The 25,433-nt window shown below is 53.2% G+C and overlaps 1 protein-coding gene across 2 annotated transcripts in view; it reads left to right on the top strand.

Moving 5' to 3' along the window:
- SLC24A4 (solute carrier family 24 member 4) overlaps positions 1 to 25,433 on the top strand; it is a 165,605-nt gene that overhangs the window by 111,651 nt on the left and 28,521 nt on the right. The window contains exons 6-12 of one of the 2 annotated variants that reach the window (XM_034992497.1): positions 599 to 702; positions 1,519 to 1,593; positions 4,465 to 4,490; positions 6,259 to 6,312; positions 7,829 to 7,914; positions 12,178 to 12,347; positions 16,389 to 16,593. In XM_034992497.1, coding sequence (XP_034848388.1) covers positions 599 to 702; positions 1,519 to 1,593; positions 4,465 to 4,490; positions 6,259 to 6,312; positions 7,829 to 7,914; positions 12,178 to 12,347; positions 16,389 to 16,593 — 720 coding nt within the window. Of the gene's footprint in view, positions 1 to 598; positions 703 to 1,518; positions 1,594 to 4,464; positions 4,491 to 6,258; positions 6,313 to 7,828; positions 7,972 to 12,177; positions 12,348 to 16,388; positions 16,594 to 25,433 lie in introns of both variants that reach the window. The other variant, XM_034992496.1, reaches the window with a different exon arrangement.

Genomic DNA, 25,433 nt, shown 5'->3' with positions numbered 1-25,433 from the left:
GGTTCCCTGGGGCATGTGGTGGAGTGAAGAGTGGGTGGGGAGAGGGTTCCTTTTGGGGGTGATAAGAATGTTCTAAAAGGGCGCCTGGGTGGCTCAGTTGGTTAAGCGTCTGCCTTCGGCTCAGGTCATGATCCCAGGGTCCTGGGATCGAGCCCCGCATCGGGCTCCCTCCTTGGGGGGGGAAGCCTGCTTCTCCCTCTCCCCTCCCCCTTCTTGTGCGCGCTCTCGCTCTCACTCTCTCTCTCAAATAAATAAATAAAATCTTAAAAAAAAAAAAAGAATGTTCTAAAATTAGATTGCGGTGACGGTTGCACAATTCTGGGACTATACCAAAAAACTGGATTATATACTTCAAGTGGGTGAGTTTTATGGCATGTGAATTATATCTCGATAAAGCTATTAAAAAAAAAACGGGGAGTGGAGTAGCTGGTCCCCAGGACACTGTCTCCTCTCTGGTTTTGCCGTCCCCCTCAGCCCCACAGGCACTGTGGTGGTAAGAACAACTCCCTCCATCCATGGGGCTGGTGACACAGACCTCACAGCAGCCTGGGTCGGGGGCAGGGCAGGCCCAGGAGGATTTCCACCTTTCCCGTTCCAGGCGTGTTCATCACCCACGGAGACGTTGGAGTTGGAACCATCGTGGGCTCTGCTGTGTTCAACATCTTGTGCATAATTGGCGTTTGTGGATTATTCGCGGGGCAGGTCAGTGGTTTGTCTCCCTTCGTAGAGTGATCTAAGGGACAGCAGTGGGGGAACCCAGGGCCGCCCCTTAGATGCGCCCTCGACTGAATGAGGCTGAGCAAGTCAGCTTCCTCTTCCGAGCCCAGGTCCTCACGGGTACAAGTGGCGTCTGACGTTCCTTCCACATCCCGCACCAGTGGATCTGAGGGCAGGACAGTGTCGGCTCTGCTGTCCGGGCCGAGGGTGAGCGTTCACTCAGTAGCAGTAGATCTTTGAGAAGCACCTCCTATAACCCTGACCCTGAGCTAGATTCTGGAAATATCTGAGGCCTGCCTTTGGCCTCCTTAGCAAGGAGCATGAAGCTGACCTGTTGCTGATACCCCATCAGCATCTTCCTGGTCGTCAGGGCTGTGGGGACATTAGACTCACCCTCAGAGAGTGAGACTCATGAGTAGGCCCTACCTGGCCAAGGGAGGTAGAGGTGTGTGGCTAGTTTACCACCAGAAGCTTCCAGCATCAGGGGGAAAGCAAGTACTTCTGGCCTCTGCCTTGACCTTGGGCTTCTGCTGTGAGATATGAGATGTTACCTTGAAGGAGCTTGGCCATCACTTACAAACATTCTGTACTTTTGTTCTGTTCCCCAAATATAGTGAAGAACACTGGGCGGCCTTGAGCAGCCAGGAAAGATTTGTTTCTGGTGGCACAGTTAGGAGGAGCTCCATGGGCACATCCCTGCACCTGCAGGGCTCAGGGGGTGGCGAGAAAGCCACTCCCTGCACCAACCCCCCCGCCCCAGTCTCCCCAACCAGCAGCAGCTGACAGCCCTTTGCTTGGCAGGTGGTCCGTCTGACGTGGTGGGCTGTGTGCCGAGACTCCGTGTACTACACCCTCTCTGTCATCGTGCTCATTGCTGTGAGTTACCCCCTGCCCATGTGCGGGCACAGGACCCCTGCCTGTCTCTGTCCCCAGCGCCATAATTGATTCATCCCCTTGCCACCGTGCCTCCCCTGCCTGAAAACCTCATACCTGACACCCTGGTTATGGAGCAAATCCAGGGACCACCTTGAATTCAAAAAGGCCTTGGAAACGTCAAAGCATGTGTCACATGGTCCGAGCGGTTAAGTTCAAGCACTTTGCTCCTCAGGGGCCCTCAGAGCCTCACTTAGAGCCCGATGCCTGAGAATCAGAGTTTCTGGGTTCACCGTTTACTGCAGAGCAGGAGAGAGGCTGGTTAGAGGCAGGCATTGTGGGCACCTGGGAGAACAGGAGAAAGGCAGAAGAGCTGGAACAGAGATTTCTAGGGTCTGTTAGTATGGGGGGGAAGAGGGGGATTATCCCTGTGGTCCCCCGAGGGCTAGGGTGACATCATGGCACACGACATTGAAGCATATGACGCAGGCTACTGCCGAGGAGTGTGCCATCCACAGGGGAGCCATTTCAACTGAAGTGGTGGCATGAGGGCAGATGCACATGGTGTGCCCAGATTTTCTGGAATGTGCCCCAGAGAGACTGTTCTCAACCTTACAAGATCTAGAGCCAGCTGTATAGGGCAGTCCCATCCCTTGTATGAATTCTCTATTGCTGTGTAACAAATTTCCCCCAAACTCAGCAGCCTAAACCAGCAAGTATTTCTTGCTCTTGTTGTCTATGGATCAGAATCTGGGGGTGACTTACCTGCGTCCTCTGCTTCAGGGCTTCTCACAGATGTTGGCCAGGGTATACAACTCCCCTGGGAGAGGATCCGCTTTGGGGATCCCTGGTGGGGCTGCAGATATGCCTCCTCCAATCCTTCCTGGCCAGCCGCTCCTCAGTACAGCGCTCACCACGCTAACTGGCTTTCCTCAGAGCAAGGGTGAGAAGGTGCCAGGGTGGAAGTGAGTCTGTAACCTAATCTAGGAGGTGATAACCCATCACTTTTGCCATATTCTGTTTGTTAGAAGCCAGTCCCTAGGTCCAGGCTGTAGATACAGGTGCAGTGGCATGCATGTCAGGCAGAGGGTTACTGGGACCATTTGAGACAACTGGGACCCCTGCCTACCACAATCCTGAAAACGAAAGTTACAGATAAAATAATTCACCTGTACACGGTTTCAAAAAAAAAAAAAAAAAAAAAGAATCAATATGATGCCCAAACTATCAAAGACAAAAGTCATTTATAATAAAAGAATACATCTTTCAGTGTGTAAATGTTTTGGCAAGAAGATGCTAGAACCCCGGATGATGTAACCCATTGCCCCATATGGAAAAATCTCTGAGCCTGAAATCTACCTGCACAGACTGAAGGCCGGGTGCGGGGTGGGCACCTTGGACCCCGTGAGTGGTGCCGACATTGATGACATGATTTTCCAAAATTATGAATGACCCCGGATAAACCGCTAGGCAGAGCCAAGTCCCCCTGCCCCTCCATTTGCATGATAGCTACCTCACTGGAGAATTACATATTTATTAAAACTGTGTAAAAGTACTTTGATTTGTACAGTAGAGTTAAGTTTTGGGCTCAGGTCTCCCTCCTCCCCGCTGCCCCACCACTTGCCTAAATATTTAGCCAGACATTTAAATAAGATGTGTGCCACATGTGGGAAAACCTTCTGATAGACGTATTTCACATGTTCTAGCTTGGTCAGCACCTGGCCAGCACCCTGCCTCTAAATGCCAGTAGCCCTCCACTGGGCTGTATAAACTAAAAACATCCCCCTCAAATGTCCTCACGTTCCCCACGGCGGGCACTGGGCACCTCTCTGTTGAGTGCTACTTCCCCCAGAGCCTGGAGTTTGGGGAGCCTCACGGTGATGCCCAGCCAAGATGACCCCTCTCAGAAATGGCCTCCCCATGGCAGCTCCCACGTGTGCTGCCCGCCATGACAGCCAGGAAAGGGGCACCGTGGGTCCCCTGGCTTCTCCTCGCATCCTATGCAGGGCCCCTTGGTCTCCAAGATCAGTTGGTGGGTGTAGCCTTCTACCTTCCTGTCCACACTGGGCCTGGCTGGTGGTGCTCCCAGGACTCCTCCCCTGGACCACAGGGGCATCATTCACCTGTGTCTGTGCCCAAGATTCTGGGTGGGGTTGTGGGGCAAGGACTGTGCCCTCTGCAGAAACTGTGCATCCCCACCATCAGCCCGGGGCTCTCTTCAAATAGTACAAGTGGGTCCTTTGCCCTTAGAATCTCCAAAGAGGTTACTCTCTATTTAAAGAAAATAATATCCCTTGGAGCACCTGGGTGGCTCAGTCAGTTAAGCATCTGCCTTCAGATCAGATCATGATCCCAGGGTCCTGAGATCGAGCCTTGAGTTGGACTCCCTGCTCAGTGGGCAGTCTGCTTCTCCTTCCGCCCCTCCCCCCTGCTCATGCTCTAACTCTCTCTCAAATAAATAAAATCTTAAAAAAAAAAAAAATCCCTTCCCTCCCATGTACACGAGTACCATAGATAGGTAGGTACCGTAGGGAGACAAACAGATGGGTGTCTTTCAGTTTTTAAGAGTGTTGATTTCAGCAAGTCTGTGCGTCTGCCAGGCTGGCCCCATCCGTGACCTGGAGCGTAATGAAGCATGGGCCATTTCTCTTGGAAGGCCCACGCTAACCTGGAGCCACACACGGTCGCATCTGCTGGGATGGGTTTCGACTAAGGAGAGGTCACCTGCCACTGAGAAACCCAGAAATGGAGAGAGGAGCCCAGCTTTGTGTAAAAATAACAAGGCACTGTGTGTGAGCTCTGAGTGCTTAAGGGTCTGTGTGTGTTCTTTTGGAATAAATATGTCCCCCACCCTTTGTTTCTTTTGCCTTCCAGTTCATATATGATGAAGAAATTGTGTGGTAAGTTTTAAACGTTTGTTTCTTGTTCCTTTTTTGGTCCTATCCTTCCTCTTTGGGTTCGTTGAAACTTTTTTGAGATTATTTTTACAAACATGAGCTTGTGCACTTGTGAAAGTAAAAAGCATCATTCTAAGCAGTCGCACCTTTATCCTTTCAAAGTGACAAAGATTGTTTCCCTCAGTGTTCCTGCTCTACCAAAGTATATTATAAAGCTAGAATAATGAAAACGGTATGGCATTTTTCCACTGGGATAAACGTAGGCCAAAATGGACTGTGGAACCAAGAACCCAGTCACGGGCCCATTTCTTGGCCGGGGGATATGACAGGTGTCACGACAGGCAGTGAGTTAGGGAGAGGGTCTCAGATACTGCTGGAGAAACTAGGGATCTATACAGAACAAAATAACGTCAGATCCCTTCCTCACACCTTATACAAGAAGAGAATCCAGATGAATTAAAGATCTCACTTTGGGGCGCCTGGGTGGCTCAGTTGGTTAAGTATCTGCCTTCAGCTCAGGTCATGATCTCAGGGTCCTGGGATCAAGTCCCGTGTTGGGCTCCCTACTCAGTGGGGAGTCTCTTCTCTCTCTCCCTCTTCCCTGCACTTGTGCTTGCTCGCTCGCTCGCTCGCTCTCTCTCAAATAAAATATTTTTAAAAAGCACTAAAGCTTTCACTGTAAAAAGCAAAGTTAAACAGAATAAAATGTCAGGACTCACCTTTATAACCTCGAGATAGGAAATGATTCCTTAATTAAGATACATAAAGCAGAAACTTGAAAGGGAAGATGGGTGTATTCACTGTATATGTGTATCCTACATCCATAGACCATAGAAATGTTCTCTTCATGACAGTGATTCCGAGTCCGCATCCCATCGGTGTCTATTTGTGGGAATGTGCTCAGGAGGCCTTGCTGAGCAGCCAGGTGCTATGGGCCCAGAGAAACTTGTTTTCACACCCCGCTCCCTGGCCCCTAACCCACCATGTGAGCCAGGCAGCCTCTCCTCATCGGGGGTCTCCTTTGCCTAGGTGGAGTGGGGGTGGCGGTAGCGGGGTCATCTACAAGTCTCTCTGTAGCTCTGCTGGGCTGCAGCTTCTGTCAGCAGAGGGAGAGTTCCTGAAACAACCGTAGCTCGTGCCTGGCACATAGTAGGCCTTCAGCACACGTTTGTCAGATGACCAGACAAATTAAGCTGGGTAGCTCCTCAGAGGCTTGTGGTCTGAGCTGCAAAGATCCTGGCCGCATGGGGGGTTGGGCGCCTCATCTGCTGGATAGCTGGATGTGCATCCAGGAAGGCCCCCGCCCCGCCCTGCCCCAGTGCTCAGCCCTGCAGGCTCCTGTGCTGGCCCCTTTCTCCAGACAGTTCTTTGGGCCCTTTCCCACCTGTACCCACAGCCTTTTTGGTCCCAGGCCAGAATCTCGGGTGAGCTTACAGGTCTCTTAGGACCAATTTGGTATGACTCCAGGTCACTCCCCACTGTGGATCCTTGGATGGGGTGGTCCTGGTCCCTCTGTTTTCTAGGTACCTGTGGGAATGCTGCCTGAGCCCTGCAGATCCCCTGTCTCTGAGAAGAACCCACCCTTACCTTCTCTGTCCCCAAGAGAGCTTCACATGGCAGCTGGCCACAGGCTGGGGGGCCTCCCCTACATGCCTGGCGCGGGGGCCGGGGAGGGTCAAAGGACCTCCTGCCCTGTTCCCTGCTGCCTAGCTGTCAGTCCCAGGCCCCAGGCACCCCCAGCCCTAACCACAGTCTCCGTTCTCTCTTTGAGGTGGGAAGGACTGGTGCTCATCATCTTGTATGCGTTTTACATTCTGATCATGAAGTAAGTAGCTTTTTTCTCTTCTCCCGCTGGGCAGTCTGATGCCTCGTTCCGCTTCCTGCTCTAGCCTTTTGCTAGAGCCCAGACAAAATTGATGACAGACCAGCTGTCATCTATTCCAGCCAGTTCCGGTTCTCTGGAGGGTACCCGCTGGGGTGCTCAGACACTGTTTGGGGGGTGCTGTCCGGACCAGAGGAGACAGGGCTGGTGGGTGGAGGGTGAGGATGCTGCAAGACAGATGGCAAGCAAGACCTCTTTCCCCGTGGCTCCTCCCTGCCCCGGGTGACCGCTCTTTCTCACTGGCGCTGTAACTCTCCCGATCATGTAATACTGCTCTTCTTAAAGAGCCAGGCTGCCTCACTTCTGTGCCAGGCTTCGTACAATGCCACCTGCAGGGGGCGTCACTCAGGAAGGAGGGTGCAGATGGTGGGTCAGGGATGTGCACCCAAGCGGCAATTCCAAAACTGCCTGGGTGAGCGTGATCTCAAAAGAGCCCGTGAGGAATATTATTCAGCCCTAAAAAGGGAAGGGACTTCTGTCGTGTGCTACAACAGGGATGAGCCCTGCAAGCATGCGAAGTGAAAGGAGCCAGTCGCAAAAGGACAAAGATAGTATGATTCCACTTAGGCAGGGTAGCCAGGGGAGTCCAGTCCATAGAGATAGTAAGTTAGAGATTACCAGGGGGCCTGGGGGAGGGGCCGATCACTGGTTAATTGATGAATGGGCACACAGAATTGTTCTCGATGCTGCAACCCGACAGAAATTATGCTGACGGTCACCCGACATGTTCTGGAACTGTGATTAATGCCAGTGAATTAGACACTTAAAAATGAAAAAGAGTTAAAATAGCAAACTTTATGTCCCCCCAATTTTTCCACAATAAAAAAAAAAACACCCCCTTGAGCTGAGTCCTCTTCAGGTTTTGTCTTCTTGTCCACATCCCCAGAAAGAGGTAAAAGCAACACTGAGTTTGAGGAGACTCTGAAGCCCCACATTAATATCAAATGTTTATAGTATTTTGTGAAAATGGGTGATCACCTGTCCAAGGGCAGGAGGCTTGTCCTCCCGTGAACCGCTTGCTCTCTTTCAGTGAGGCGGGCGGCCTGGGGTCAAAGCTGGAGACGGTATCTTTTCTGGGGGGTGGGGGGTGTGCCTGGCTAGGAGGGGTGCAGGCATGGCCCGCCGGGCAGCCCATGGGGGCAGGACCTGCAGCTGTGGGAGGGAGGACCAGCCTGGTGACACCTCTTTGGAGCCTGCCCTTGACGCTGGCCTGACTTCCTTTATGAGGACAGGCTTGGGACGGGCATAAGTAGGCATGGGTCGTGTTCTTGGACCAGAGGTTCCTTGTGCCACCCCCCCCCCGCCACACGATGTTCTCGGGGTCCTGTTAGGGGACTGTCAGCTCCACGGGCCACTCCCAGGGGCTTCCGCCTGTGTGTGCATGGGCTGGGGGGTGGGGATACCTGCCCACTGCGGCCAGGTGTCTCCCGAAGCTCTGACCTCCGGCCTTCACTTGCAGGTACAATGTGAAGATGCAGGCCTTTTTCACCATCAAACAAAAGGCCGTTGCCAATGGCAACACGGTCAACAGTGAGCTGGAGGATGGTAATGATTACTGTGAGAGCAGTTCTGATGACCCCTCCATGCCATTGCTGGGGCAAGGTAAGGCTGAGCAGACAGGAGCCGCCCCAACCACGTCACTGAAACTGCTCTCCCCTTCTTGTTCCTGCCCACGCCACCCCCCAAAATTGTCCCTCTCTTACCTTTGGCCCCTGAGGAGAGGTGGCTCAGATTTGCATTTGCATAGAAGGGAGAAGAACCAAGAGTCAACAGTCACGCCCTGGGGACTTTTCCCCAAGCCTCCCGAGGAAGGCTCCAGGCCTGCTGGGCTCAGAGCCCTCCGAATCGCAGTGAGTTACCTCTCTGACCCTTGTAAAAGGCCAATGGCAGGAGGCTGAGGACTTGGGGTGACAGAGCAGGCGCAGGTCTCCCTGTGATTTCTCACACACCAGGCCCAGCTCTGGTAGAGAACTCCGTTCTGGAGAGACCTCTGGCTTGTCACCCAGAGGAATGGCAAAGCCCAGGAGGGCAGCCACGGAGCTGAGCAGGAATGCCCAGACTGGCCCCCGAGAGCCCTGCTTGGGAGCCCTGGCCCAGGGGCTGCAGCCTTGTGTCCTCGGCTTCTCTTTGGCCCCCTTGCCTGGGGTTTTGGGCCTGCAGAGCGAGTGCGTGTTGTCTCTGCAGAGGTCCCCCGATCCGCTAGGCCAGACCAGCTGCTGCTTTGGAAACCGCATCTTAATCCCTCCAGTTACTCAGTGATTCCCGGTGTGGGGGCGGGGCGGGGGGAGCTGCCAGCAAGAGGGGCACGTTTCTGTTCTTCCCCACCCAAGCCCCCAGGGAGTGTTAGGGCCGGAATAGGTTCTTGTACTGAGGGTTGAGGAAAAACAGATGCGGCTGTTCCTAATTCCTCTTCAGCAGCAGACAGGTGGATGGGCCACGTGAGGGTCTTTCTCCCATGCTCCCCGTGGCCCTGGGCGAGCCACGTCCTCTTTCAGGCAACCTGAACTCCTTCATGGTGTCTGGGACAGCCCAGGTGGTCTCAGGGGCCTGGGACGTGTGGGGGCTGAAATCTGTCCTTCTTGGCCCCTCACAGAATAAACTTGCCTGACGTCCAGGGGATGGAGCCCCTACCCTGATCCACCCCTCACACCCTCACCCTGGGGTAGGGCCTCCATCCCCTGGACGTCAGGCAAGTTTATTCGGTCCCATCTTAGGGACCCCCCTTCACAGGTGCTTGAGGGAGGAATGAATCTCTCCTTACAGAAAGAAGAAACCCACGGGGGGGGGGGGGGGGGGGGGGGGTACCAGTGTCGTCATGGTTACGGCCCGGCTGCCAGACGCCGGTCCCTGATGGTCAGAGGAGAGAGGCCTGTAGAGCCTGGGGCTGTATCCATGTGTCCTGTTGCCAAAATGCCGAGCAGCCTACCCCAGGGGAGAGCCCGTTTCCAGGACAACCTCCTCAGAGGGGAGGGATGGATGTGGCTGCTGGTTTGCGTTTTAGCTCCACAGATTAACAGTGGCCCCGAGGTCCCAACCGCACATCCCCACACACAGTGTCTCAGGACAGGGGCTGAGTCCTGCCCAGTCTTGTACCCAGAGATTAGTGCTCTGGGGCCCTCAGGACCTTCACGGCAAAGAAGGTCATTCCTCAGGTGCCCCAAGAGCTACCTACCACCTGTGTGGCCGACGGAGGAGGCCCCTCCCTAGGGTCCCATGGGAAGCATCCCTTACTCGCCTACAGCTGCGTGGGTAGTGGCCTCATGCGGGACCTCTCCTACAGCTCTGTCCTGGTGCTGGCTCCACAACTTGGTACCCAGGACAGTAGGACCTCCCGCACAGGTCTCTTATTTTCCCCCGGATATCTAAGTCCAGGAAAATTTCTAGAAAATTAGAAGATTAGACACAAGGCTGCCCAACCTCCCCCCGACCCAAACACAGGAAAAGGAGGAAGATAGGCCTCCCTCCAAGTTTTATCAGGGAGAAGGCATTTAGATAAAGGCCAAGGAGAAAAAGATCTGGCGGGGGCAGGCTGCAGGACTGGAAGTGGAGAGGTAGGAGTCCCAGAGATGCGGCTTTCAGGATTTTGTAGCCCTGGCTGGTGGAGGGCCCTGTGTGTAAGTCACCGCAAAGCGCTGTCCCCCCAGAAATAGACTGAGGAAGGAGCTCCCAGGAACCCTGCAGGGACTGAGAAGGGGGCCTCGGCAGTTTGCCTCTCCTAGCGGTGATGTTGTCACGAATCTTTCCAATACAGAGCTCCCCTCCCTGCTCCTCGGCCTGCAGGCGGGTCCCCATCTTCCCACCCACCCGAGGAAGCCCAAGATTGTAGCTGGTGGATTCTGTCAAGAACCCAACGTACACACACAGCTCTGGCTTTGCCTGTTCCCAGTTTCGGTGTTTCCCCGTGTCAGATCAAAATTTTCAACCTGGCCTCTTCACAGGTGTTTGGCCTTGTTACTACCACTCTTGTAAAATGCCTTTATGTACTTAAATGTTCTTTAAAGGTCATGCGGTTCTTTTTACCAAATCCTCTCAGGCCAATTTTTTGTTGTTGTTGTTGTTGTTGTTGTTGTTGTTTTGAGGGTGGGAAGGAATAATATCCTCCAGCTTTGTTCAGATGTTTGGGTTTTTCTAAAAGTCTTAGAAATTTTTCACATCACACTTGAGTTCTGCTCAAGGAAGCAGAGCACAGTACCCCAAGAAAAGGTCCCCGGGGCAGAGGAGGAGGGCGCCCCCCCGCCCCGTTTCCCACCGCTGTGGGGAGTCCAGCTTCTCTTTGCTGGTTGCACACAGCCTGACAGCCCGGGCTACTGGGGCTAACGGCTAGGCTCACCGTGGACCTTTCCAGGCTGCCTTGGCCCTGGATCCAGCTTTGGCTTCGAGCAGGGACTCGAGCACTGAAGCCCCCAGTAGCAGGAACCCCTCTACTAACTTCTCCTTCAAATAAGCCCCTGGCATCTTGGCCACCATCAAGAATACTGCCCCAAACTCTCGGCGTCCACCGCACGCTAATCACCTCTGGCAAATCTCTGTCGGCCTTTGTCTCCTTAACTCTTCTCTTCTAAACTGTAAGTAATCTGCTTTCGTCCAAGCGATAACCCATGCATTACAGAAACAAACCAACCAGGGCCTCCGCGCACGCCTCCTTGGAGGTTAGCGTCTGTCCCCGACAGATGCATGGGCCTCCTGGCTTCCTTTCTAACCACCACGCCTCCTGTCTGCTGAGCCTTGCTGCCTGTTTGGTGAGGGTGTGCGTGTCTGGTGTGCATTTGTTCGTGTTGGTGCCATTAACTCTCACGAGGGTGTGCGCTTGGCCACTCCTGCCCGGAAAGGCTGCTCACCCGGAGCTGGTGACCAGGGCAGAGGGACGGGCCTATCTGCTTTGACAGCCTCCCCGGAGGGGAAGACTCCACCTGCTTCTGTGTGCTGTGTTCCTGAGTGGTTCCATTCCTGGTCTCCCCAGGGCTCTGGAGTTAGATGTCAGATCCCCCGAGGATGCCCACCCTGAGCGAGTCTGTGAAGGTGGCGAGGAAGAGGCCTGAGGCCTGGAGACATTTACTCTTCAGCCTCAAGGGCGGGGGGCAGGAGGCGGCGGGGAGCAAAGGGTGAGAGAGAGTCCCCTTCCTGCTGGAGGGTGTGTGTTTTATCAGAGACACTGGATTTGGCCAGCAGCCCTCAGCAAGTAGGCTCTCCCCCTTGGGTCTCTCTTGCCTCGTCCAGCACCTGTGAGCCTCATCTTCACCCTCACTGCCTGCCTCGGGGAGAGCACAGTTAGACACGTCCTTCTCTGCCAGGTGGAGATGGTTGTTCAAACAGAGCAGGTAGCCTGGTGGGAAGCTGAGAGCCAGTCCTCTCTGGTACTTCCTAGCATTTTCCATCCTGGAGAGTCCTTGTCAACATCCAAAGTTTTATCTGAGCCTCTGTCAACAGAGGGAAAGAAAGGTCCCCTCGCAGTCATGGGCTGGGAGGTGGCAGGGACCCTGTCTTATTGTAGCTGGGCTTCCCAGTGAGGCGCAGATGAGGAACTGAGAGACCTTAGTCAAGATGGGCCCCCAAAAGAGGGGGCATCACCTGGCGTAGGGGCTAGACATGGAGCGCCTGCTCGTGAGTGGTCCGGTAGCATGGGACCCCGGGGCCTCGGCTAACACTCCCCGTTGGCAGGCAGTCCCCTTGGGCTCAGCCAGGCTCCCCAGCAGTGGCCAAGATCACAGCCCCAGGAGGTCTGCAGCATGAGGGGAAGTCAGCTGGCCCAGCATGGGGTGTCGTCCCCAGGAGATCTCGGCACTAATCATGGCTTTGTGCTCAATACAGTGAAGGAGGAGCCTCAGTACAGCAAAAACCCAGTGGTGATGGTGGACGAGGTCATGAGCTCCAGCCCTCCCAAGTTCAGCTTCCCGGAGGCGGGCTTACGCATCATGATCACCAATAAGTTTGGGCCCAGGACCCGACTGCGGATGGCTAGCAGGATCATAATTAATGAGGTCAGTTTGCGTCAAGGGCACTGAGAGCGAGTGGCCTCGGACGTGTTGCTGCACTTTGAGAACGCTTGTTGTTGGGTCACCAGGAAGTCCTCGGCCGGGCTGGCCTTTATTGCCGTCCCTGCTTACGGAAGGAGGCCCAAACATTACCGCGGGCAACACACGATCCGATCCAGAGGTGTGTTACAAGGCAGGGAGCAATCGAATACGATTTCTAAGATGTGCCACTAAGACTTTTGTCAGGCACTAAAGGAAAGCTAATTGGAGAAAGGCCAGTTGGAAGTACAGGTTGTTTCTTTCAAGTGTTATTGAGGACCAAAAAAAAGATGAGCACACACCTGTTCTCTATGGATAGAACAACTCTAGGAGAAAACCAAGAAGGCTGGCAGAGGTCACTTACCCTTGGGGACTTTTCCTTTTCACTCTGCACCCTCCTGTTCTGCTTGAAGTTTGTGCCCTCTTACTCATTTTGGGGGGGAAAAAAAAATCTGTTTTAATGTTATTTCATGTCCAGACAGTTTAGCAAAGATGCCCAGGCTCTAATTGTTAGGGTTAGGGTTAGCTTTCTTCCAGTCTTTGCCACATATGTGCATATCGGAGTTTTAAGTCCTTATTCTCACACCCAGGTAGTTCTCAGCTTGAAACCTTAATAACTAATAATCCATAGTTAGCACGTCAGAGGTATGGAGAAATGACATCGCCCAGGGCTTAAAAGTTCTGCAATGTGAACATTTCTGCTTTCGTACATAATACGTCCTCCCTGTGGAAGGTGTAGTAAGAAGGAGAAACATTGTAAATTTGCATCATTCTGAATCCTTTTGACCCTAGTCAGTAAAATAGGAATCAGTGAAATTTTACTGAATCCTAGTTATTTTTCATGAGCATGATAATTATGCCCATTGAGTGGGGGTGGGGACAACTCTGAAGGATTTGGGTTTGTAGTATCTTTTTCATGCCATATGCACTAGGGAAATAATGGGGGTTTTGATGAACCGGTAAAATATTGATTGTCATGCCCCCAGATGTTTTAAGCTGCTGGGAAAACCTTGTTTCTGCCCACCACCCCCACCCCCAGGCTGGGATTGAGTGCCCTGGCAGGTAGCATGGGATCCAGAGAGGCCAGGCTCAGAAGAGGACATTGAGTTTTAATCTCACTTTAGCCACTAACTCGCTTAATCTTCCTGGGCCTCAGTTTCTCTAACTGAGAATGTTTGGCAGGATGCTTATAGCTCTAAAAATTTCAGTGACACACAACTGATAAGCTATGCGTGGAGGCTAAGCCATATCTTGGGGTAAATTCATCAGGGAATGGGAGTGGGAGGAGGAAAAAAAAAAAACCCAAATGCCCAGTTTCAAAGTTTTTTCTTAAGACCCTGGGTCTCATTAGAATGTTCAGTCATTTTAATTCCAAAATGTTAGAGATGTTTGCAAAGCTGCAATTAAGCCATGGTAGATTCTAGTGCTTACGGGACAGATGCTCTCGTTCATTCATCGGAGAGGACAGAGCAGCTGAGAGGGGGTTTGTAGAGGGTGGGTGCATGGGGGGAGGGCGTGTGAGGGCTTTTCCTTCACTCCAAGGCTACACCTGGCTGTCCTCACCCAGAGCCACTGCAGTGAGTTGCCGAGGGGCACAAAATTTCACCAACCCTCAGTTTCCATGCATCTCACTCCTGGGTGCTGGTCATTTTGAGCTGGTCTGTCCAGCTGCTGAGGGCGGGGCAGGTGCGGGATGTTTTACCTGTGGTACAGCCTTAATCCTCTTAAGGACCTTCTGAAGCAGATGATGAGATTTTCAATTTATCAGAGAGGCAAAGTAATTTTCCCAAAGCCGCACAGCTAATATGAGGGCAGAACGGGAATTCCCACCCAAATCTGAGTCTAGACTGCAAAAGTGGGACTGTGTAGATTATCAGGGGTCAGTTAGTCTACCTCCTCAGCCCCTTCTTTCTGTATCTTTATTCCCTCTATAATGTTCAGCCCCTGCTTGAGTTGTTTTTAATTGCCTCTTCCAAGTGACAACCCTTTGAACATCACCACTCCCTGATTTTCTCCTTGAACTTAAACATCCTTAGAACCTCCCACCCTCCCTGATGTAACATGGTTCCAGTCCTCCCCATTTTCCAGCTTCTCTCTCTCAGCACGTGGATCCATCACCACCTTTGTGTTGTAATCTATGCCTCTCTTAATACAACCTCAGGTAACTTTAGGTATTTTTCCAGGTACAATTCTCTGTTGATTCCTATTAAGCTAGAATCATGACCTCTTCCCATTGCTGCCATTCATGTTGCCATTAAGTCATGCCTCCCTCCTTACGATTCTGTCCTTGTACAACTAGGTTTGTTTGTTTAACTACAGGGATGACCTGTCATTTAATACTACTTGGGTTTGCTACTCGAGTAGCAAAATATTATGCCTCCACATCTGAACTTGAGTCTCAGACATAGATCTCTTGCTCTTTTTGGTAGGCTAAGTGTTGTGAACACACTTGTAAAAAAAGGAATTTTAAAAATTTTCACCCCACCCTAGACTTCATGATTTAGGAGTCCCTGCCTAAAACCAACATGAAGGCGGTTAAATGGTCAGTTCCCCTTTTTTTATTTTTTTAAGAAAAATAACGTATCTATTTTAATAATGATGTTAATGATAATAATGTCTTGGGGACGCATTCACGCACTCTTAGTCTCCTGGTGAAGAATCAGGAGGGGTCTATATTTGTTCATTGTGTGACAGTCCTTACCCCCAAGGCCTAACTCAGACTGATCCACAGGCTTTTATAATTGGAACCAGATGAATGGGAGCTGGGCAAAGGCAAAGGAAAGTGGAAACCTGTGGATTTCTTGAAATATGGCCTCTGCCTTTCCCTGGTTTCTAGAAGCCCATGGATTTGGTGAGAAGGGTCAGCTTCTGCGTGGGCAGAAAGGAGGCAGCCTTTGTCAGTCGCTACAAGATAGGGCCAGGAAGGGGACAGGTTAGTTCAGGGCACACCCATTAGACATGGCAAAGCCCTGGGACAGCAGAGGTCATCCCAGTGGCCAGCAACCCAGTGAGGTGCTCAGCATCGCTAGTTGGCAGGGAAATGCAAACAGAGCCACAATTAGATACCATCACCACCCACCAGAATGGTTCAAATTAGGAGGACTGCCAGGGTAAAGCATTGACGAGAATGGGACACAAAGGAAATTCTAATCCATTGCTGATACAAGTGCGAAGTGGTTCAACGTGCACCTACTGAATGACCTAGAAATTCCACTCCTAAATACCCAAAAGAAATGAGTGCATTTGTCCAGAAAAAGACCTGTGCACAAATGTTCATAGCAGCATTCTTCATGAGAACCAGAGAAGGGAAACCACACAATGCGTTGGTGGTCATTCATACAATGGAATACTCGACAGCCATGAAAAATAGCTAGCTACCAGGTCGTGCAACTCCATGAATGCGTTTTACAGATATTGAGTGAAAGAAGCCACACATAGCATAATACATATTATATTTATACAAAGTTCAAGTTCAGGAAAAACGAATTGATGTTTATAAAAGTCAGAATAGCAGTTACCTTGGTTACCTCTAGAGAGAAGGGGCATATAAACCAGGGAGGTGCCTGAGGGAATCTTCTGAGGGGCAGGAAATGTTCTACATCTTGATACAGCACATCATTGAGCTATATGCCTCATTTAAGTGTATTTTTTGCACAATAGATGTGAAAAAAATTAAACATTCAAAAAATGATGCAGGACGTTTCCTGTGACTATCTTCAGGCAGCTTATAAATGTCAAGGATCTGGAATGGTCACTGTCATCCAGAGTCATGGGCTGGGTGGTCTGGTTGGCAGGCACTGACCAATCCCCAAAGGCTTCCCGGTATCAGTCTACCTGGAGACGAGCAAACTGAGATGGAGTCCAAGGTTCTTGGGCCATTTCTCAGGGAGACTGATCTCCAGGGATGGTTCTAGAAGCCTTTCAGGGCTATGCCCCGGTAAGGAACAAAGCCCCCGTGTGACACTTTGTCACATGTCTTGGCGTCTGACTTGCCTCCCGTCCACACAGCGGCAGAGACTGATCAACTCGGCTAATGGTGTCAACAGCAAGCCACTTCAAAATGGGAGACACGAAAACATCGAGAATGGGAATGTTCCCATGGAAAACCCCGAAGACCCTCAGCGGGAGCAGGAACAACAACCCCAGCCGCCACCCCCACCCCCAGAGCCGGAGCCAGTCGAGTCTGCCTTCCTGTCCCCCTTCTCCATGCCCGGTGAGTTCTGGGGGTGCAGGGCCCTCGGGCTGAGCTGAGGTCTTCAGGACAGAGACCTGGACCCAGGAGGGCCTGGGGAGGCTGGTGCGAAGTGTCGATGTTAGGTCACCAGAATGCCTTGGAGGCACTTGATAAATACGTCCTAAGTAGCAAGCTGTGGATTAGAGCCATGGTCAGATGCAGGCATGCCCCATGTGGGGGAGCCTGCGCACCAGAGAGCAGGCCAGCTGGAGACATGGGGACCAGTAACCCCTAGTGATTGCACTTAAATGCCCAGGGCAACTGGTCTTTCTTTTGCAGTAAGAAAGCAACCACCACTGTTAATTTTATGGACCTGGTTAGACTCTCCAACCAGACATTCGCCAACAGGATATTCTAAGGCCACAAATTACCCATAGACAGTTACACCTTCTACATTTGACGACATCTCCTACCCGTACGTAAGCCCTCAGCTCCTTCCATCTCACTGGAGTGTGACCTCTGCAGCCTAGTGTCCTCTGACTGCTGGCTTCTTGCTGACCTCAACTTCTGCTCTTCTTCTCGTGCCCTCTTCTCCAGCCACACTGGCCCCTTCACTGTCCTTAGAACACACCAGGTATGCCCTGCCTCAGGACCTTTGCACTTGCCTGTCGCTGGAATGCACCTTCCCCAATGGTCCACATGGCTCACTCCCTCCCCTGCTTCAGGTCCCTGCTTAAATGTCACCTTCTCAGGGTGGCCATCCCTGACTACCCTGTTTGAAATATTTTATGTATTTTTTTCTCTTGTGTGTCTCCCCCAGCTAAAATGTCACCTCCACAAAGGGCAGGGATCTTTGTCTATTTCGCTTCTGCCTGACACACGGTAGGTGATTAGCAGGTATCTGTCCAGTGAGTTCACATGCGAGAGGAATCCCAGATACCTGCAGTGTACCCTCCTCTTTAACCAACTTTCTGTGTGGGCCTTTGAGTCCTAGGTGGGAGAGAAAGGCCTCGGTCTCAGAGTTTTTGTCTTGGTGTCCTGCCATCTGGACAGGCCCCAGAATTCCAGGATTTTCAAGTCCAGAACTTGATGTTTTTCTGAAAAGAATTCTGTGTTTAACATCAGGCTCACAGAGCACGTAATTTAAGAGATGGCTCTGCGGGGAGAGAGGCTGTCCAGTCCCTCATCCCCATGCTGCCCCCAAGTAGACGGTGGGGGGCCTACCCAGGCTGGAATACTCTGCCACCATGGTTCATCCTGAAAATATGGGCTCCATTGGAGATCACACAGCTACCTCAGAGTTCCTAGATGAGAGTCTCCAGGGCCTGCCGATCACAGCTACCTGGCTCTTCCCCAAATTCAGGGTCTGGTTCTAAAACGTGGACATTTCAAAGACCGGCACAGGACGTGGGAATCAGAATTTTCCAACCTTCTCTGGGTGATTCCTGGGAACTCGCCAGGTCAGGAATTGCTGATCCCTTCTTTCACATGAAGGGCAGACCAGGCAAGTGAATTTTTTCCCTTCACTAAGGTCACAGAGGGACCCAGGCCTGGGGTTCAGGCCACCCCCTCAAGGTCCATCCGACACGTCAGCACACCTGTTGGAAGGCTCTGGGGAGCAGAGATCATGCTCAGGTAGCTTGACTTGTGGGGTAAAGGTCACACTGTACTTGGGTGGGAGCTTGGCCCCCGGGGCCAGGCCTGGGCCACTGAAAGAAGGGGTGTTCTTCTCCAGATCCTGGGAATCTGTATCAGATGACCTATTTGGATACACTGGGGGAGAGATGATATCTATGCAGTGGGATCCCGGGAGGGCGGTGTGTCCCCCACCAGAGCAGAACCTGCTCCAAGTCTGAAGAGCCGGGACGGGGCCCTGCCCTGCCTAGCATTTTTCAATACTGTGTTCATGAGCGGTCCAAACACAGGCCCGGAGTCCGGAACCCCGGGCCCCCCCCCCCCAGCCGTGCATCGTAACTCCAGCAGCCCACTTCCTCTCCCGTGTGCACTCAGGGCGAGCATGGGGACTCGGGGCAGCAGGCACGCCAGGGGTTTCGGTTCCTCAGGGGCCGGAGCCCAGATGCAGCGGGGGCTGGGATGTGGAGGGAGAGGCCGGCCGTGGCCCCGCCAAGCTTTCCGGGGAGGAGGTACCGTGCCGTGAGTTGTCTTCTCTAGTCCCAGAAGGTGGGTGGCAGAGTCCCCACTTTGCGGATGTGGGCCCTGATGGGGCCCCAGCTGCCACCCTCCACCGGCCACTTCATGTGGATCCTTGTGCGGGCGTTGCCCGCTGTCCAGGGCTCGGCCAGAAACCAAAGAAGGGAGATGCCCTTCTTGGCAGCGGCCGTTCAGGCAGCCATGTGTAAGGACCACTCGCCTCTGCGTTTCCTCAAAACCTTGAGTTTGGCAGGACTGGGTGGGGTGGACCCCAAGGCTTGCCGTCCCTCCCTTGGTTTTGTCCCGGGACCTGGCGCTTCTCAGAGAAGTGGCCATGGGAAATGGGATCTAGCTCCCTGCAGGACTCTGTCTGGATGGCTCAGCCCCCTGGGGGGGTCCGGAGGGGAGCAGCTTCAGAACGCTGCTATCTTGCCAGGGCTGGGCCCCGGCAGCTTGCAGGCTCTGTGGACCCCTACCTGGCAGGCCCCAGCTTCCTGCTGCAGTTAGTCACCTTCCTCCTCCAGGCGGAGGCTCCAGGACGTTCCCCAGGGCTCAGCTCAGATCGGAGCCATATGCTGGGAGCTTCCGCCCCGTGCTTGCCTCCTCTTGCCCTCAGGAACAGGCCGGGCTTCCTGCGTCCCTGTGCAAAGCTCCTTCTCCCTTTGTGTCTCTGCGGATGTGTGTCCAGGTGTTGCCCTTGGAAACCACGAGTTACTTCCTGCACCGCTTCCTCTGCCCTCCCCTTGCCTCCTTTGAGGAGTGGGGTGTGGAAAGGGAGCCATGTGGTTGCTGCCCGTTTAGGTGTGTACGGTGGCCACAGAAAAGCGAGGCCGGTGTGGGCAGAGGTTTATAGGAACCTGGACGGTGGGACGCAGCGCCTGGGAGGGTCTGACTCCTGACCCTGGACCACCCACTCTCGCTCACCTTTTCTTTTCAGTTCCTCTCTGGTGGTGGCCTCACAGTGATCTGGGGCTGGCCGGTGGCCCCGAGGATGCTTTAGGGGCAGAGGGAGCTAGCTATCCCCTAAGCTGGGCCCAAGAAGGAGTCACCAGGGGCGAGGAAAGTGGTAGCAGGGGTGGGGATGGGAGGAGGGCAGGAGCCATTCCTCTGGGCGGCTTGGAACCAGCCTCGCTGCAGTGGCAGGATGAATCGGGGCCTGCTGGTTCTATGCACGATTCTTCTGTGTAGTCGGGAGCAGCCTGGGAGGCAGGCTCTGGAGTCCAGAAGTCCTGTGTTCAAGTTTTGGTTCTCACAGGCAGGTAGCACTGGGAAAGCTGCTTCACGTCCCTAAGCCTGTTCCTCAGCCAGAGAATGAGGGCAATGGGGCTTATGCCCCAGGCTCGCTCTAAGTAGTGAATAAGGTGCTTAGCCACTGTCTCTGGGCACTGACCAATGCATAGTAGGTGTGCAGAAAATGCTAATTTGGATTATGTGATTGAATCACGTGGTTTCTGTTATATCCAGCTTTTCACATCTTTCCCTGTTTGGACTACATGCTGTGTTCTAGAAGGGTCACAGGTGCCAGGATCCCTGGAGGCCTGGAGCCATGGTCATCCTGAGTGTCAGGGAGCACCTGCTGTGCGCCAGGTGCCCAGCTCTGGGCACTTTGCAGATAAGATCAGTCTTTTAATTTTTTTTTTTTTAATTATTTATTTGACAGAGAGAGAGAGAGACAGCGAGAGAGGGAACACAAGCAGGGGGAGTGGGAGAGGGAGAAGCAGGCTTCCCACAGAGCAGAGAGCCCGATGCGGGGCTCGATCCCAGGACCCTGGGATCATGACCCGAGCCAAAGGCAGACGCTTAACGACTGAGCCACCCAGGCGCCCCCAGATAAGATCAGTCTCTTCAGTAAATATTTGGGTAGGAGACCACTGTGGGCTTTGGGTATGCAGGTGGGAACAGGACAGCCGTGGTCCCTGTCCTTTGAGAGCTTGCAGGTGTGCTGGGTAAATCCAAGCAGTTAACTACCGGATGCATCTTATGCATCATCTTCCTTTACTACACGGTGGACAGGTAGAGGAGGTGGCCCCAGCTTGGGGCCCCTGGGCTCTGCCACCCACATGCGGGATCACGGGGCTTGTAGACTAGAGCCCAGGGACATTTCACCAGCAGCCTGTCCCTGGTGCCCACCTGGCCTGCTGCTGGATTCACATCGACATCCACTGCAGCCTGCTCTTCCCACTCTGGGCCGTGGAGGCTGGTGATTAGGCTTCCCCAGGCCAGCTGTTGGCTGGGGGAAGAGGAAGAAGAGAGAAGCTTTTTCTCCCATGGAAACTGTGGTCTGTAACCCCAGGGAACTGCTCTGAAGTTACCAGCTGGTGACCCTGAGTCCCAGCCTGTCTGGGGAAAGCCCATAATAATGCCGGCTGTTTGTGGTTGACTTGTGGTCTGGGAGGGCCCACCAGCCCAGGGGGCCAATGGGACTCCTCTCTTCTGATACTGGGATGCTGGCCTTCATGTCTGCCACTGTTGTAGGCCTGGGGACTTGCTGTAGGTCAGGCCTGGAGTGAAAAGTCAGGAACCCTTCCAGGGCTCTTGGGGGGTTTCCAGGTGCTATGCCCTGTTCTAAGAGCTTTTTCTTTCATTGAATCCTCCCATGAGGTGGGGACGATGATCTCCATTTTGCAGAGAAGGAAAGAGAGGCCAGAGAAGTTAAGCCAGCCGTGCAGTCACCCAGCATCTAGGTGGAGAGGAGCGTTCCCGCCTGGGCAGCCCCTGCTCACCACTGTGCCGTCCTGCCTCAGTACTGAGCATTTTATTTATTCTCACAGCTTCCTTGAGATTAGGCATCATCTTTATTCCATTTTGCAGAGGGAAACTGAGGCCCTGAGAGGCTGGGTGACTTCCCGAATCACACGGCCATTAAGTGGGGGGAGCTGCTCTTCCATCCTGTGCCTCCTGAGCTGTGAACACCATCCCAGGCTGGTCCGCTGGGGAGCAGAGTCCCGGACCGTGAGCCCCCAGGCTGTCCTAGAGCCGGCAGATGACCTCAGATATATATGTATCCGGGATCTATGAGGCCAAGCAGCTCCTGTTAATGGAGAGACTGGGATGAATGTGCATTTCTCAAAGTCTAGGCCCTTGGAGGTGCTTGAACAGTCACAGGAGGTAAAACTTACCGAGCACCTCCTATGGCCCAGGCAGGGGGCTTTGCACGTAGTCACCCATTGAGTCTACATGACAACCCTAGAAGGTGGGTGCCGTGCTCTCCATTTCCCGTGTGAGGAAACTGAGGCACAGAGAGATGTAGTTGCCAAGGTCATCCAGGAGGAAGGAGGCAGAGCTGGGATTTGCACCCTGGTGTTCTGACGCCAGACATGCTTAGGGGCCAGCACTGGGGTCCAACCAGTGGATTGCCAAATAATGTGTCTGTGGGGCATAAACTGTTGGGGACCTCACATGTCCTCCTCAGGCCTTGGATGGCATGGCTCTACCTTCTCTTCCTTTATTAGAATAAAACTCAGCACAGGCAATCTGGAGATTTGGGGATGTTTTTAGGGCTTACTCTCCCCACCCCAGCCCATCTTCACCACTTCTGCGTGGCACTCGAGCGAGCTGTCCCAGGTGGGACAAGAGGGTTCTGTTTAGCCTCTTTAAACCCTGGCGGGGGGGGGGGGGGGGGGGGGGGGGGGGGGGGGGGGCGGGCAGTGCACTGGAGAAATAGAGCTCTAGAAACCCGTGGGCACATTCTCACCTTGGAGCCCCGCAGCACCGTGAACATGGCGGAGAAACCAGGGGCCATGGGCTCACGTACATGTGACAGTCCGGGCACAGTGCCTGGCTGTTCCAGGCCCCCAGAGACACGTGGCTCTTCACGGTGGAAAGCCTCTCGTTCTTGCCTCCATCTCCGGAGCCGCCAGAGAAATTGTCTCATAAGTCAAAGTCAGGATTTCAAAGGAGTGTCCTTGCCCTTGCTGTGGAGCGCCGAGCTGTCGGCTCACAGCCCCATCAGAACAAACTCTGGTGGAGCGTTTTTTGGTTTTTTGTTTTGTTTTTAATGTAACAACTTTTTTTTTAAATTTTTTTATTTTTTTTGAGATTTTATTTATTTATTTGAGAGAGAGAGAAAGCATGAGGTGGGGAGGGTCAGAGGGAGAAGCAGACTCCTCGCTGAGCAAGGAGCCCGACGCGGGACTCGATCCCGGGACTCCAGGATCATGACCTGAGCCGAAGGCAGTCACTTAACCAACGGAGCCACCCAGGCGCCCACAACTTTTTATTTTTTTTTTAAATTTTAACTCCAGTATAATTAGCATGTGGTGTTCTATTCATTTCCGGTGTGCAATCTAGTGATTCAGCATTCCACACATTGCTCATCGTGCTAAGTGTACTGTTCATCCCCTGTAACAGCTTTGCAGATATAGATTTCACTTACCCTAATATTCACACCTTTAAAGTATACAGTTGAGTGGGGTTTAGTAGATTCACAAAGCTGTGCAAACATCACTACAATCAACTTGAGACTATTTTCACCACCCCTCCCCCTTAGCAATTTATCCCCATCCCCACCACCACCCCCACCCCCCCGCCCACCTCCTGGCAACCACTACTCTGTCTCTTTGGGTTTATCTGTTCTGGACATTTCATAGGAGTGGAATCATGCCGTAGGTGGCCTTTTGTGACTGGCTGCTTTTCCTCAGTGTGATTTCAAGGTTTATCCATGTGGGAGCCCATGTCGGCACCTCGTTCTTTTGTATGGCTGAATACTCCCTCGTATGGATACACCACCTTTATCCATCTGTTGCTAGACATTTGGGTTATTTTCACTTTCTGGCTATGGGTGGCTTATAAAAACATAATAGAGCATAGTGGAGAAAGAAGCTCAATTTTTTTCTAATCTAAGTGGAAGCAATTTTCCTCCAGGTCCCTGAGGTATGTGATAAACGGTATCTGAATACTAGGATCGGAAGGGATCGTAGGAATTGAAGACCTGCTGCTGCCTCCTATGAAGTGGGAAACCGAGTCCCAGAGAGGGGCATGGGCTTCCCCAAGGGGCAGTTTTGACCAGAAAGAGCCAAACATCCAGGCCATTTGCCCCGGATGCTGTTCCATGGTGTTCCTGCAGTCAGGCCAGCGTGGTGCACGCTGGGAGGGCGGGGGTGAGGGGACCTGGACCCATCATGTGCTGGGGTCCCGAAGCCTCTTCCCATGCCAGCAACGCAAAGCCCACACAAGCTCCCACAAGATAAAGGGGGACTTTTTTTTAAAAAAAGTAAGGATATAAGGGTGTGTTATGGATTCCCAGAGCACAGAAACAGCTAGAGTCGTCCAGGGCCGGGATTCAGGGTCTCTGTGGATGTCAGGACTCTTCCTGGTCCTTGTCTTCATTTCTCCATGTATGCCTGTCAGACTGGCTTTTGTAGATTCAGTCAGTCCTCACTGCAGACTATGGCCTCACATGGACTCCAGAATGGTCCATGACCGTTCCAACCCCCCCCCAACTTAGCTTGCTGGTGCTGTATCTGAATTCCAGAATCTGGAAAGAGAGAGAGAGAATGCCGTCGGCCCAGAGGCCAGGTGTCCGCCCCTGGTCAGTTCGCTCTGCTCGCCAATATGGCTTTGGTGGCCCCTAAGAAGGTGGCTCTGGGGGAAGAGGGTCTGCGCACATGCATGCCTGCATCCCTCGTGGGACCTGTGACTGCCGCCTCTAGGGTTATCAGGAGATGCTGGGTGTAGCCCATCTCAGACGCAGGAAAAAGAAAATGCAGAGATGTAGGTGCCTTATGTGATCATGGGAAGGACATCTTAGCCTGGGCACCAGCAGTGACCCCAGAGCCTCCCCCACCGAAACTGCACCCACTGCCGCCACACCAGAACTGGGGCAGTGGGAGCCAGGATACCACAGATCTGTGAGTTCGAGATCTTCCCATCAGAGCTGTGATCCAGGGACCAAGAGGCCGTTGCCAAGCTGTGTCTCAACTCCCAGAGCAGCACAAACGGGGCACTGGGATGGTGGCCAGGCCTCTGGACAGTCCCTGACATCCACTCAGCTAGTGCTTGGGCTCAGACTCCCTGCGGCAAATCCCAATATCCCAGAGCCCTGCTTGCCGGGAGCGCATCTAGAGCAGCCGAAAGGCAGCCTGGCCCCACCTCGATTCTTCTCAAATTAGGGAGGCTCTTTTGAGTCCAGACCTGGAGCTGCAAGGGAGTCTGGGAGACACCTCTGCAGACACCGGAGGGAGGTTGGAATGGGAGCTGAGGGCCGGCTCAGCACGTCCATGTCCATGAGAACCTTCGGGCAGCGTGGAGAAAAACAATAAAACCAACCTTTACTGATGACTCAGACCGGACCTGGTAAGGGACCCGTGTGGCTCTGCCTCAGGGAGACCAAAGAGAGGCAGGCCCCAACCCATAGCTTCATCAGGCACCTGCCCCAGCCCCAGCACTGTACCTAGCACCTTATATTAGGTACTTGGGGTACTGCACAGCAGCCCTGCTGGGTGGCTGGTGTAGGTCCCCATTTCCCAAATGAGCACACTGGGGCTCAGATGAGTATGTGCCATGGCTGGGGCAGGTCTGCCCAGCTCCGAAGTGCTGTCCTTTGGTGTCACTGTTGACTTTGGCCAAGAGGGCCCTCTGCTAAGCTGGCGTGTCGGCTCTAGGATGCCAGGGACAGCAGGAAGGAAGGGGAGGGAGGAGGCCAGCTGCTGGGTCTGTGTGGTTTTCAGACACCAGGAATGTGGGAACCCAGGAACCCAGCCACCCCGCCCTGTCATTGTAGGGTTTGC

This window comes from Mirounga leonina, unplaced genomic scaffold, assembly GCF_011800145.1.
Source record: "Mirounga leonina isolate KUSES-001 unplaced genomic scaffold, KU_Mleo_1.0 Mir_82, whole genome shotgun sequence".
NCBI classification, from domain to species: domain Eukaryota; kingdom Metazoa; phylum Chordata; class Mammalia; order Carnivora; family Phocidae; genus Mirounga; species Mirounga leonina.
This window is presented reverse-complemented; position numbering and strand designations above follow the sequence as displayed.